We start from the raw sequence: 15,935 nt of genomic DNA, 5'->3' as shown, positions 1-15,935 counted from the left end.
AGTGTTGGTAAATATTATTTCAAATATGGTACTTGTGGGGTGAAGTCGGACGGGGTTGTATCGGATATCCGGTTTCACCCCAGTGATCGAAGTTTTCATTTATGTTTTGAGTACTTATTTAGTTGAATTATATATTTTTAAGTGTTTTGTACCTATTAACCTTTTCCCATTTTTTTACAGTTCCTAAATATATCACAGACATACGTCAAAAATCAAATAGACTGCAGTGGTCGGCGTCAGACCTGGTTTTGGCAATTAATTCCTTTATACAAGGCAGAATAGGATATCTTTTGGCAGCGCATACCTCTTATGTACCTAAGACGTCATTACAAGACCGCATTAAAAAAATCAAATCTAAAAAAATTATGACGAAGTATTCCGAAAGTGCCCTCCTAGTAAAAATATATATTTTCTGATGTCAAAAGTATTAGCTACAAGTTGGTAAAAAAAGGCAAAGGAAGAACTTGGGTTATTGATAAAAAATCTAATAAAGAAAATAGTCAAGAGGATTCAAAAATTTTAATTTGTTGGGAAAAATACAGCCAAACCACGTCCACTGATGTATGGTACGTGGCACGGCATGCCTGAAGTAGAGTGTGGAGTGCCTCATGAAGGTTGTATTTGATGTTCTGCACCAGATATTATTTTTTATATGCAAAAATTGTGAATAATTAATATATTTTGCTATTTTGTAGTATACATATTCACTTCGTTGATAAAATATGCGTATCCGGTTTTACCCATAGGTATGGGGTGAATCCGGAAATATGTTTTTTTTTTAAAACCAGTTCTAGTTCCTATAATTATAATTAATCGCTGATATTCGTGCGCCAAAGGTATGTCTAATGTATGTTCTACGATAAGTGATGTTAACTTTTTTAATATATAATGTTTTAACTAAAAAAAATTTGTTCTCTTCTTAACTATCCGGTGTCGCCCCACTTTCCCCTATACCACCATTTTCTTCGAGCAGCACTCTGCTTCTCCATAGGGATGAAAATTATTGATGTTGATATTTTAACTTTTTTTGGTGAAGCCTCTAAAGAAAACTTTAGCCCAGAAAAACTTTATCAAGCGGGCGGAGACGCGGGCAAAAGCTAGTACTAAAATTAGGTTAAGTAGCAGCTTTTTTGTTATTAGCATTGGTTTTCATAGCATTTGCTTCATTCAAAAAACCTAGAAAATCATGCATTCGTCGTCACGCGGAACGGTAACCCCGTATAAGTATAATGACATGTATATTTTAAATGTCTTTTTTTAAATTTTCTAAGTTCAATTTAATAAATTATACCTACCCTCTCAGTTGATATCAGCAGTTGAAGTAAGCAGTTTTTAAATAAAACCAAAATATGAAGGAAAACTTTTTGTTGTTGTCATACTAATATACTTATTTTTTCTGTGTCATCTGCGAAATCGACAAAAAATTTTTTTTTCACAATTTTACTATGAAAAGAGAGTATTTTACTTACTATTTCTTATCGTTCTATTTTCCTGTCCTTTTTTAGATAATAACATAGATTTCTTCCGAATCTTGTATTTTTTAAGACATTTTAATTACTTTACAGACGGCAAAAAAAATTACATAGGTCCGTCGTTGGCAAGCGCCCGACGGCGTCTGACGGGGACGCGGGCGGCGCGGTGCAGCCTGCTAAAATTCGCTTAGCAAAGTTCAAGGATAAATTTGAATTTAATTAATATAGGGCTTCAGTTTTAAACTAAGATTTAGCAGGTTCGCTTCAGTATTTAAAGGTACATATCCATATAAAAATTTTATGCAAAACTAGATATTTTCATATGAAATACTTCGTTTTAGACTTTTTTTTAGCCCGTTTTCTGGATTTTTTATGATCGAGGAAAAACATCACATCGTGAAAAAAATTAGCTGACCTTGGTGACTCGCCTTAAGTTTGACGTATGCAATGTACGTTTAACACATAATAAAAAAATATGTTACTTGAACCGTAACGGACTTTAAGTCCATCCTATGTCCAAGCCATACTATATTGTAAAGTAAATACATGTTCAATATACATAGCGATCAATGATATCATATGATATTATAATAAAGAGGTAAGTACACCATTAAAACGTGCATTCTGAACACTCGATATTGATGATAAATGATAACTTTCTTTTTACCCACTTACGCCGAAGGGAGGAAGAGTAATGATTTAAATACCCTGTGCGTGTATTTATTACTGTAAAACACCGAAATGCACTAGGTTTTTTAGTATAATCCATGATTTCTCAACTCAAATGGTAGAAGTCCGATATAAGGTCATTACCACCCACTTGTCAAATCGTATTTTTCATTCAAGAGATTCTGCACATGTCGATTATTAAGACATGCCGTCTATGTTGTAAGTGTAAATATTATATAACAGTAATTTTGAGGTTTATTTTTTATCCTTTATTTAAAGAGCTTAGTCGTGTTTTTACGAAAATCTCGATCAATATGTCCGTTTTGAAAATTGAGCCTGTTAATTACATAAAAAAGTCACGTGAAAACTGGTGACTACCTTGTAAAATTCGAATATATAGCTATTTAATAAAATTAAGTAGCTATTTAAACATGTCTTCTATGGCTATAGTTATTGCTCTGTGCCTGGAACACACAAAATTAAAATTCCGAGTGGAAACTTACATTGCGGAATTGAGCAAAGATCGGAGCCATACAACATTTTGATATTTCTACATAATAGTTTACACGTGACGAAGATCAAATTTGTAACAATCTTTATTAATTAAATTTACAATAAAATTAATATTCAAGAATACTTTATTTAATTTTGTATCACCGCATTAAATGACATCGACATAAGTAAAGACACCTAGCTACACCTTTTTTTTTTTTTTTTTTTTTTTACGTAGGTAAATCATCAGTTGACTATCTCCCGCCTTGGGATGGGCGGGAGGGCGTGTCAGACTTTTACTGACTAAAACCTACGGTGTTCCCATCCTTTGCCTATGTGCCTAGGTCCAAGATCCGGTGGCATTGAGACCTAGGCAGGCACCGGCCCTAAAGGGCCCCGCAAATTACACTGACACTGCTCTTCGAGGCGCGCGTGGAACACTACGCGCTGTACACACGGGCCGTTGGGGTGTTTCGGGCGACGAGCTACACAATGCTCGTCACCCGACGGTCCGCGCCTACGGAGGCCGACGATCCTCAGCAGACGTTCGACGCCCGCGTCTTGTGCGTCTGCCGTGGCGGATGGGACGTTGGGCGCTTTGGCGCCGTATCCGTTCCGCCACCTCCTTTGCGAGCATCACGTCCTCGCAGAAGGAGGTGACTGCGTCCTACTCTCTCTCGCCCCGGAGCATGGCTTCTACCAGGCCCCGACGCGAGAGGTCTCCGCCACCGATGGCCGTTGTGAGAACACGGCGGTGCTCAGCCCAAGCTGGGCACACCTCCACCGTATGCTCCACCGTGTCCTCCGGCCGATCCGCACAGTAAAAACACGCGGGCGTATCCTCCACCCGGATCCGATACAGGTACCTGCCGAAGCAGCCGTGACCGGTCAGTACCTGCGTCGTCCGGAATGAGAGGACGCCGTGACGTCTCGTCAGCCACACCTCGAAGAGGGACTTACCGCCGCTATCGTGGCGTGCCCAGCCAAGGGTTGCGACAGTCGTTGTCGCCATTCCGCCATGAGGTTCTGCCGGAGCTCCGTCCGCCGCGCGGCAATTTGTCGCGGTAGCGGAGCTACGCCCCGGCTCTGCGCCTCCCCGCGCCACACATACAGTGACGCAAGGACACCTAGCTACACCTTGCAGCAAATATTCCTATTCGTTAGCAGTCGGAAAAAATCAAGATATTCTTAAAGTTCTATATTTTTCATTATACATGATAAAATCTATCAAAAAATCAAAACTTGCCAAGTGGACTGTATGGTCTTATGAGCAAGAATAGTGTTATTGCGTGAAGAAGCATTTATTATTCTGCAAGGCAAATCGCAGCCAGTCTCAGTTTCTCACACCTGCTTCGTTACCACCTTGCAGAGGTACTGGAGCGTGGGCAACCTGACTGATCGACATAACAGTGGCCGAGCGGCTGTGCTTATGATGTACTTACAGTAATGCAACATCAGATTTCTTATCGTCCGTGATCTTAATCAACACTTTTAAACTGTGGTTAGACCTGCGAGCTACTATTGAATTGAATATTACCACTCGGACTATTATTATTATTAGTTTTATCTTTTTTGTTACTGATGAATAACTTTTACCAATAACATCTAATGTACTGTAAAATAACTTCTTATGAGTGGAAACTTTATTGATTTATGTATTTTTAATTATGTACCTAGTCTATAAGAGTTAAAATATTGTATGTTTCCGAAATATATAAATAAATTGACTATTCGTAATTGTTTACACCATTTTGGGTTATGGTTGATGGCAGATCCTGGCATGGTATTTGAATACTCAGGAACGCCAGCGATGCACATTACAGATGGGCAGATAGCGTCCAAAACGATGAAGACGAAGAAGATACCTGGCGCTCTACTGGAAGCCCAGGAAGATTTTCGTATGTGATCGAACTAGGCGAGGATTGATTTTGTGTTGAAGTAAATAAGAACATGTCAAAATAAAGAAAATCTTTAATTACATCTTCACATTACTTTAAACTAAAATTTCACAGAGATTAAAAATACTATAGTTTTTGAATAAAAATAAAAGCATTTTGAGATTTTTTACATTAAAATTAGTCCGTTCAAATTAGATAAAAAAATAAGAGTGAATTTACAAAAAATCACATCCAGCTGAAAATTGGTAAGATTGTTCAAAACACCACTAAATGAAATCTATAAAGTCTTCATGAATTCGAGACCTGGAAAAAAATTTGCTCGGGGTCAAAGGTCTGAAAAACGGTTTTATTGCCATTTTTAATAATCTATCTTAACTACTTATTTTAACAGAAATCGTAACTATATTATTGTTAACTAATGTCCTCTTACTCTGGATTTTAAACGAATATTGAAATCGCCCACATCTCGGATCATCACTTCATATTTCAATCGGAGTTGATTTTCTTTTTCTAAACACTTGCTACTGTTAGTACACAAATTTGACGCTTCAGCTGGAAGTAGTTGGAAGTTGCGAAGCAAGTTTGCTATGACTGTCTTCATCGATAGAATGGCGTATTTGTACCCTGCAATTTGTATTTTTCTCATCAAACAGATTTAGGACTTTTATTAAATAAAGAAATTATTATAATCTGTGTGGCACGGAGTCAGGTATGGCTGCCGGTTGTAAAGATTAACGACGTTATCAATAAACGATCCCAATCCTAATGTTAGATCCGATGCCAGGAATAAACCAATTAAAATAAGTAATTTATAATGTGCGTAGTACATATATACCTACGTATATCGATGTTTCTAATCATGGCAAAAAACCTTTGTTCTGATCGATATTAGCGATAGATCGAACAAAGCGTTTGGGATCGATTATTAAAAACATAAAGTTAACGTGGTCGTACGTAAAATAATTTCTGAAGCATGATTGGTAACGAGTATTGCGAAGCCCCCACGTTAAATGATGAGAAAAGGTAGAAGAAGACCATAAAAGGGACAGGGTTACGGAACTAATTGTGCTTAAACTTCACGGTGTCCAATGTCTTTTTAAAGCGGATAAAACTATAATAGTGCTTTATAAGCGAAACATAAAACCACGTAAATCTCTCGCACCTATACAATTCCTTGGTCCAAAAGAAAACGTTGAAAATGCAGCTGGATGTAGAGGAGCACCATTAATGAATCGTTCGGGCTTGAACTCGTCAGCATCCTGACCCCAATACTGTGGGTTCCTATTAATTGCCCACATGTGTATTGCGAATGATGAACCTTTTACGAGGGTTAGTCCCGACGCTGAAAAAGTTAAATAGAAAAAAATATTAATGGGTACTATGTTAACTCATAACAAGCTAAAGAACAGAGTTTGTGACTAAATTATTTATTTAATTTTTATAGAAAATTTGATAAAATAATTACTTTTGCTATAAATTATTCAAAACAACAAGCTGGATAAAGTAATACATATACAGCGTAGTCAGTGGAAAGAGAATGAAACTTACGAATTGTCACATCTTTATCAATCTTTCTTATAGTAAGAGGAGCCGGTGGATACAGTCTTAAAGTTTCCTTTATTACAGCTTCCAAGTAATTTAATTGAGTTAAGTCTTTTGGAGTGACGGGCCTGTCAGTGTCGTTGAATACGTTCTGCAATCTTTTCGAAATCACACTGCGTTATAACGTTAGTAGTCACAGATATAATGAAGATGTTGTAATGAGTGATATATTTTATTGGATAATATTCTATGAAAACATTTAAATACGCATAATAAATTGTAAGTTTATTACTCTCGAGGTATTTTATAATTACTAACACTTACTCTTTGTAAACTTTATCTTGAACGTGCAGATGTCTGGAGAGCATCAAAGTAACAAATGCTGCTGCAGTAGCCGAAGTGTCTGTAGCGGCGATAAGTAGTACAATAGATTCTTCAATAAGTTCTTCATCTGACAATCCATTTTCACTTCCTGACGTTTTAATCATAATGTCCATAAATGTTTGTGCTTTCTGATTTTCTATCCCTACAAAACAGAAGCGTGTAATATTTGTTAATTTTTACGCATTCTGTAAGACTTTGTGTGGCTTTTACTGCGATTGGCCCGGAATTGGGTCTCCCATAGGTGGTTTATATCTGGACGGCCGGTCGTTATAACTAAGCTAAATCTAGATCTCATATTGGTGTGGGATTAATGCAAGTGGAAGATGTTTAACTTCTTTATTATATATGTAGAGGTGATAATAAATTGTTCAAAGTAATATCCCTAATTTTTGTAGCAAAATGGTTGTAAGAATACGCTGTGTCTTAATTTAAAGAACACGATAACTTAAATGCTGGATTGTTGAAACAAGTATTGCATAATCGAATGAACCGATGTGACCAGTAACTATGTATAGTGAAATGTCAAGCAGCAATTTATAATTCAAAAGATATTGGTAGGATAGTTGGTACTAAACGTAAAACTTAGGCCGTGTTACGTTTAGGTAAACTATAATTTTAATATAATAACAATATTATCATTATTTGTTGCTAGAACTGATAAAAAAACTAATTTTGAAACAGTGATTAGTTTAAGCCACACGGGGAATACCACTTTGCTGTAAAGTCTACGAATCAAAAAAGACCATATGAGAGGAATAACGCAATTCTCAGTTCCCTCGTTGTTCGGTTTAAAAACTTACTTTCATCGTAATTTGTTATATTTTTCTTTTCGTTTTCATGTTCTTCGCGTTTAGATTTTATTATCTGAAATAAAAATAAATACATATGGGGTAATGACTTATTCTCTTTAAGATCTTGACAATTGGGTCAAAAGCAATTTTGCGAATTTGTTCTGTTTTATTTAATTTTATTTGGTTTGATGTTTTCAAATGCAATAAATTTCAAATTCCTTGAAAATTATTGAATTCCGTATACGGCTTTACTAGCAAAATCGATTGCTTTTGACTCAAATTTCAAGTACTAAACAGGAATACATCGAATTTCTAGTTATCCTGCAAACAAGTTGGATTTTTGAGATGGAGCAGCAAGGTCAGCTACTTTTACTCGATGAAGCTACAAGAAAACATACTACTAAACAATCCATTATTTTTGAAAATGAAGTACAGTTTTCTAGGAAACTTTTCTTGTAGTTGCAGGGGTTAAAATGACTGCCCTTGTTAGTTAGTCTGTCTTAAAATTGTTGCCTTTATATAGGTATATTATTTCTTATAAACAATATTGTGTTTCTATGAAATTGTTTCACTAAAATGTGTATCTTTACCTTTTTAACAAAATCACGAATAATCGCATTATTTCTCATGAATGTTCCATAGCTCGATGTAAGTTTGTAAAATGGTGCCTCATAAATATAAGGTTCGAGAGCTTTTTTTAAAAATATAATACAATTTTCCTCAAATGCTTTGGAGAATGGGTGGTCACATTCATTTTGTGCGCATAATTTTACTCCAAGGATTGTTTCTGCGAATAATTAATTTTGTGTTTTTAAACATTTAAATTTTTATTATAAAGTCAAATTATTATAATACATTTTATTAAGCATTTATTTCTATGAGAACTCTTAATTGACATTAGAAATGTCACTTATGAAACTAATAAATAGAATTAATTATTTATCAAAAAATATTAAAGAATGCCATTGATATAGAACGCCACACCGATCGCAACTTATAATGAATATAAATTTATTACTTACCGCACACAGAATCCATGGAATACATTTTGAAGAAGTTGTGAACAGAGATAGTTTCTTTCCCTTCTAATTTCTTTAATTTTTTTACCATAACCCGGCTTTGTTTTGAAAATATATCCACAAAACTGTTGAGTTTTGCCAAGCCGAAGTGAAATGCCACAATTTTACGCCTCCGACGCCAAATTGAAACTGTAAGTGTAAAAGTAATGTAAGTAAATGTAAAAACTGTAAGTAAAAGACCTAATCTCAAACATGAAACTATACAGAGACTTAACATAACCGCGAGACTAGACAGTATTTGTGAGAAAGTATTAAATTAGGTTTAAAAGATAATTATAATAAAATGTCTGAAAATTTGTTAAAAATATTGCCTTATGAAATATTTCCTTATTGTCAGACATTTCATCGTACAGGCGATAAATTATATCAACTCGATAAGAGAAAAAATAATTATGGATTTTAACTATTGCTGGCGAGGTCGATAATTAACATCCTATATAATTAACATTGGTGTTTTTTCCTACACGATAATTAAGTGAGTTGAAGCCCAAAAAATATCCACCGGAAAGGGATAATTATCGGCACACGTCATTACGCCGGCCTGCGTCATTGCTTCTTCACGCTTCGTTTGAAAGACCCTGAGTTGAAGGAAGGAGCAAACACATACGCTGGAAAACTATTCCACAGCTTAATGGTACGGCAAAATACAAATTCCTGAATTTGTAGTTCGAACCAGGATGGAAAACATCACAAAACTGTAAATTAATCTTTACTAACTTCTAAACAGATTTACGCGAACTTTGGTATAAAGTCATCACCCCCTTATTGCTTCTAGACCTTTCGCCGTGCCCTGAAAGTCTCAGCGCTCAAAAGGGATTGTTATCGCCGACTTTGAGAAAGACTGCTGTAGATTGACACCAATTTGTGATATACTCAATTTTACACAAAACAAAGGCTGGCTCGTAGATACAGTACGGATTGTAGTAGCATAAAGTTATCTTCTTTTTGCCAACTTCTTTCCTTATTGAGTAGTATTTCTTTATCTCCCAAAAAGTTTTATGGCTTGATACATCTAGAAGCCATGTACCCGATCTTTCTAAAAATCAGTCTCAGACCCCTGTTTTTAGAGTTTTTTTCTAGCGGTTCACCTTTTGCTCGATTACCCATTTTGTACTGATCTACTAGTGCAATATCATCAGCACACATAAGTATTCAAGCGGAGTTTCATTCGTCGTCGTGGCATGCGGCATGACACAAAATACTTAAGAACTTAGTACTGACTCCTCACGAACACCAAAGGTAATTGGGAAGGCACTGGTGACGCCAAAAGCAGTCTGAAGTTCAGAGACTCGGATCAAGATACATAATACATGTCTTTGATAATGTCATAATGAAATTCTGTCTTGCCGTCTACTTAATCGCTTGTCAAGGCACAGAGTTCTAAAAATGCAGCATGTAGGCCTTATTCTGCATCATTTCATTGGGGTTTAAGATAATCGCTCGCTCAGATACTCGCTGAGTTTCTCTGCTCGTTTTCAAAAAATGCACGACACTGCCAGTCCTAGATAATAGGAGCTGATGTATAAGATTGGGCTGGTAAGACTGGGGATGAAATAGTATGGGAATTACGAAAATGTCCGTTCCCACGAATATGGGAGTTATGTTTCTTAACCACCAAGAGCCGGGATTATATATGATGTTCAGAATGCGGATAAAAAAGATAACTAGATCATTTACAAAATGAAAGGGCCCTTTAATCTCCACACCTTAATAAGCACGGTTTACATTGAAAACCTGTAGTCTCTCGTGGCAGAAAAAGATTAAAATTGCATCGTGTGTAAGTACAATCGCAGTCATAACTTTACAGCGCAATCCATAGCTACTTATATTTTTTATAAATGGGAAAGTAGATTTGTCTGTTGAGTTTTTACGGCTGAACTAATTTCGATGAAATTTTGTATGGAAACAGTTTGAGGCACTGGGACGGACGTAGGGCTGAGACGCGATCAAAACCTAGTATACCCATAAATAGTAGTCATTTAAAAAAAAAACAAAAACGTTTCATATGCAAATGAGACGGTACCTTATATTACTGTGTACAAATTTTTATAACATTATATGAATAAGTCACTTTACGGCCCGTTGACCAGCGAAAAAAATATAACCATAAAATACAAATGTAGCAATACTTTTAAATAAATACTCGAGGTAATTAGAACTATTTAAAACAAACAAAAACTATAAAACGCAATTGTTATGATATAATCACATTGATTCGTATACAATAGAGTACATTAACTAGATTAATAATTTCGTTGCAAATTACTCTATAATAGGAGTACCTCAATACTTCAGATCATCTCGTTTATGTAGTTATAGAGCGCCTGGTCTAGTCTTGTGCCAGATCAAGCATTCAAAATTTATAAATGACTTTTCAATGATAGAAAGTAAGGCCGAGTTGCATGCGACTAGTTTTTTTCAGATAATATATCAGTAATTTTATTGCAAGTCTCATCATGAGATGGTAAGTAAATTTGGCTAAACTTGATTGCATTAGTGACGTCATAGGGATAAGAGTATGTATAGGTTATGGTTATGGAATATCATCACAAAGCTATTTCCAATCCAGGATTTAAAGTTGGATAAACTAGTATAATTCAGGTTAAAATAGCAATAGTTAAGTTGATATGTAGTGTAAAAAGTAGTATTAGTTTAATTAATATGTAGAGAAATAAATAAAATTAAAGTTTAAAGTACATGTACTTATCAGGGCGCTTTAAGAACCCAGGACATTTCTTATAAAAAAAAATGGCGGTTGGTAATCCTAGTCAATGGATTAGTTTTCAAGTGATCAACTCGAACCTCCTCATGCTTTGATATTACGAAAGAACTTTTTAATATTACGCTATACCACCACTAACATTTGCATGTAAGCAATATATTTCTACTTTTAGCGGCGATAGCCTAGTTGGTTGTGGAACGGACTACCGAGACGAATGTCTGCAGGTTAAAATCGCAAGGGCACACACCTCTGACTTTTCTAAAAAAAATAAGTGTGTATTCTATGTGAATTATTGCTTGCTTTAACGGTGAAGGAAAACATCGTGAGGAAAGGACAATGCCCAAAACCGGGCTATCATTGCGTCAGTCATGCGTCTTAACCAAATATCCACGAAAAATCATCATTTTAATTATTACTTCATTTGTATTTATTTTAGTCATAAGCTAATGGGGGTTTAAAAGATATGAAAAAAGAAAGAAAAAAGTTGTTAAATTGTTGCAAATGAAACACCGGATAATTTACTGCCAATATGGCGAATTGATACCAATTCATAACAAATTCCCTTTTTAAATGGAATAAAAAAGAAAATATTATGTACAATAAATGTGCCCGTACTTGAATCTATAATATATGTATTATATATATTATTCGTCTCAAATATATTGTTATAAAATAATATATTTTACTTAATAATTATGACCAAACTCCAAATAGCTGGTAAAAAAAGAGAAAATATTAATTGTTCCAAAAACCAAACAAATAGCGACTTGTACTTGCATTGACAGAAATACAATAGTCAGCTAAAACATGTCTGGACTTTATTTTTAATTAATGAATATATGTGTACAGATTTTTATTACACTGGCAACTGAAATTAATGACATTTTGACACTTCAGATTTGTTTGAATGTTAAATCATTAAAATATATTAATATTTTTATCTTACTCAACATCGGAGTGTTTTTCTTATGTATTTTTTAATGTTGAGTCGAAAAATCCTCTCTTAAAAAACAACGTGTATAGTGTGCGTTTCGAACTTTGAGACGGAAGGCTTTTAGTTAGCAGCACAATGTCGTCTAGAGCCTAGACCCAGGACAGTTAATCGAGACGGCATATCCCGGCGGTGTATTAACTGCACCTTTGCGGCGCCACAGCAACGACAAATATATTTCTTGGACGAGCTGTCCAGTTTGTAAGTTATGTAGATTATTATTAACATACCCACAATGTGGGAAATATTTTGCCAAAGTTAAAGAAAATAGTTTAACAATAATAATAATCTGAACACGTTTACTCAACTTCTACATTATATTTTAGGTTTCAAGGCTGGAATGATTTTTTGCTGCCTGCTGGAGATCAACTAATAGAGAGGTTCACAGACAACAACATGACATGACCCGACCAGCGCTGCAAGAAGTCATTCACTCCCTTCAGGAGTATACATAAACCTGCTGCAGCTATATCAAATTCTTGTTTTTATTTTGGGATGCCAAGAATATATACCTTTATTAAAAATATACATCTATATAAAAATATGAATCGGATTTCGTATTTCTGGTTTTATTTTTCTTTCCCTACTATGATAGTCTAATCAGGCTGTGCAGTGAGTTCCTGGGTTCGAATTCCAGGCCAAGCAACATTTTATCTCGGTATTTTTAACATGAGTTGCCTGGGATCGGAATCCTCCAAATAGGGTTGGCGTCTGGCATACAACCGGTCGTAAAAACTAAGCTGAATCTATTCTACAATATGTGTTGACGCCATATTGGAGTGAGATAATGGTAGATGGAAATAAAGATTAGGTAATTCATGTAATAGAATAAGTCTTAAGTCAGAAAAACATATACACAAAAGGTCAGGTAACATATGTATACTTCGTGAAAAAACTAATATTCCGCCATACTATCTTAGAAGTTTTATTGGAGTTTCGTTTTATCAGATATGTACCTATCAGTTTCTTATGAGGGCAATTAAAGCTAGGTGAAAAGACCGTCCACTAATCGCTTATAGCAATACCAAGTAGTTAGTGCAATATTGAACTTAATCAGACACGTAGGTACTTTCTACCTTACATTATTGCAGTCCATACTTAACCTCAAAATAACCACGCTATAAAAATTGTGATTACTCCGAACTCCCATCGAATATCTAATTGTTTTCAATTTATATAAAAATTAGGATATGTTCCCTATAGTTTTGTGTAGGTTTTGTACAGACGCAAGCGTAGCCCAACTATCATACAAAAATGGGCATTCTTCTTTGCATATCTGAGAAATTCTCTATTAGGAATTTTCATGGGTGTGTGAAGTCAACCAACCCGCACTAGGCCAGTGTGGTGGAGTAAGGCCTAATCCCTCTCATTAGTAGAGGAAGCCCGTGCCCAACAGTGGGACAGTATATAATACAGGGCTGATATTATTATTATAATATACTTTATTCCATCAAGATACCCGAGACTGATAAAGAGCATTATTAAAGTATATATTACCTGGTGCAAATATGGTTCCATTTCCTATGAGAGGTTGCGTAACATTTGTGAGGTCGTCTTTTTCTAAACACGTTTTCGATAAATATTCGAATGTTACTGGATCAGCGACAACTGTAAAAACATTACTATAATCAGTTTCTAGCATGGGATATTGAGAAATTATAATATTATGGAGTCTCGTATTTATAAGTATGTCAACGTTATATTCTTTGTTGTTGTTAATTTTCCAATTCGTGGAGCCCACAAACTGGTGAGCGCAACATCGGACGTCCATCCACGAGGTGGACAGATGACCTTATAAAAGTTGCAGAGATCACTGGATGCGGGCCGCTACCAATAGGGCGATCTGGAAATCTTTGGGGGAGGCCCATGTTCAGCAGGGGATATCCTGCGGCTGATGATGATGATGATTATTGTTAATAAGTGTAATTTAAGACTGAAGCGAAGTCACGTCAATGGAAGCGGTTTGGTGTGACTTAACATAATATTTAAATATACCTATTATGGGTACAAGACGAGGGAGAGAAGAAAGAAGGTTCTCAGGGTAACATAAGAAAATATATGTCAGTTGGCTGACCTTTTTGAATTGATTCCTATTAATTCTATGGAACTTATTATTACCTGTAAAGAGTTTAGTTCCAAGCCACAAAGCACACAATCCGCCGTTATTTAGAGCCTTCCGTCCTAAGTAGATCACCACTTTCATGCGCGCTACAGGAATAAAAACAAATTAATGTATTAAAATTTCTATGACTATCCCAAGACTAGTATTTAATTATTACTTATTCCAAGAACACAATCGAAGACGTGTGGTAAAGTATCTGAACTCTAGCTAACCCCAATCATTACAACATTTCTTGTTACGTAGCTTACAGTTAAGATACTTTAATAATAATAAAATCAGTGCTGTATCATATGCTACCCACTGCTATGCACAAGCCTCCTCTACTACTGAGAGGGTTTAGGCTATAGTTCACCGCGTCTAGTGCGGATTGGCAGACTTTATATAAAAAAAATATTTTTAACACTCTTAATTTATGAAAAAACTGTCCGATCTTAGCCGAAAGTACATTACCCTTAAAAATATTTTTCTTTTAGCTTATTTTGAGGAATGTAGTTTTCCTCAGAAAGTTTTCCTTCGTTATTATACGATATTTGATAAACAATACATACGTAAGTTTTAAAAGTCGGATATTTATGCCTTACTTAGCAAACCTCTTAGGCTTTGAAACTACGGGCAATCTCTAGACCGCTCCATTCCTAACTCGCTTATCGTAATTATTAGTACTGTTTTACTTTGGAATCATTTTTTATAATATAAATTTAATTCCTCTCCACCTCATGCATTCTATTCACCTCGGTTTACGGTAGTCTTAGTATAGACACGTATATAAAGCTTAAGACTTTGTTTGTTTGTTCGAACGCGCTAATCTCAGGAGCTACTGGTGTGTATTGAAGAATTATTTTAGTGATGGATAGCCCATTTATTAAGGAGGGCTGCGGGCTTAATAACATCACGCTATAACAGCAGAGCATCTATGAAAACGCGCATACATTTATGACGAAATTGTATCTCATGAAAAGTTCCTTGCTGCACTTGTCTGAACGCGATAAACTCAAAATCTATCTAACGGATTTGAATGAAATTGGTTTAGAGACAGTTCGAATCCCCGGGAAGGTCATAGGCTATTTTCGATTCTAGAAAAATCTTTCACGTAAGCGAATTCGCGAATAAAAGCTCTTCTGTATATATGTTTAAAGCAGAGTTGAAACACTTACCTTCAGCAGTTCCAATGAATAAATACAGATGTCCGATAAAGGGAATCGTCAATAAGTCATTATTCAACTGTCTTGACAATTTATACAATTTTCTATCCTTAAACCTCAAGAATAAATAACTTAGTACTAAAACAAATAGAATATTGAAAATCATTTTATGTATAGGTACAAATACTTGTTAGGCGTATTTAAAGAAGTAAACTGAAGCATAAAGAGAAACGCTTTTTATAGTATTGTTACCTCTGACGTCTTGTAGATTATCATCATTATAATTGTTAAATTGACGTAGACAATTTACGTTAAATAGATTATAAAAAATATGTTACTTGAGTAGAAACGGTCGTTAAGTAGACCCTTTGTTCAATGCGTGCTATATTATAAAGTAAATACATATTGTTTCATAATACATAGCGATCAATGATATCTTATGATGTTATAATAAAGAGATCGGCATGCCATTAAAACGCGCATTTTGAACACTTGAATTGATGACACATGCTAGCTTTCTTTTTACCCGATTACGCCGAAGAGAGAAAGAGTACCTAATGATTTAAACATCCTATGTATGTATTCATTACTGTAAAGCATTGAAATACGATAAACTTTTCAGTATAACCTT

At 35.1% G+C, this 15,935-nt stretch overlaps 1 protein-coding gene across 1 annotated transcript; it reads right to left on the bottom strand.

Moving 5' to 3' along the window:
• Positions 1–4,586: 4,586 nt before the first annotated feature.
• On the bottom strand, positions 4,587–15,508 carry LOC115451414 (cytochrome P450 4d8). Its single transcript, XM_030179712.1, has 11 exons — positions 15,317–15,508; positions 14,159–14,248; positions 13,538–13,648; positions 8,271–8,456; positions 7,839–8,035; positions 7,258–7,321; positions 6,398–6,599; positions 6,080–6,231; positions 5,694–5,873; positions 4,962–5,155; positions 4,587–4,834 (listed from the first exon to the last, which is right to left on the bottom strand). Exons 1-11 carry the CDS (start codon positions 15,468–15,470, stop codon positions 4,820–4,822), a joined length of 1,545 nt encoding a protein of 514 aa, XP_030035572.1. The 5' UTR covers positions 15,471–15,508; the 3' UTR covers positions 4,587–4,819.
• Between the last annotated feature and the right edge of the window lie 427 nt (positions 15,509–15,935).

This window comes from Manduca sexta, chromosome 26, assembly GCF_014839805.1.
Source record: "Manduca sexta isolate Smith_Timp_Sample1 chromosome 26, JHU_Msex_v1.0, whole genome shotgun sequence".
Taxonomy (NCBI): domain Eukaryota; kingdom Metazoa; phylum Arthropoda; class Insecta; order Lepidoptera; family Sphingidae; genus Manduca; species Manduca sexta.
The sequence above is the reverse complement of the archived record's forward strand: the minus strand, read 5'-3'. Positions and strand labels throughout refer to the sequence as shown.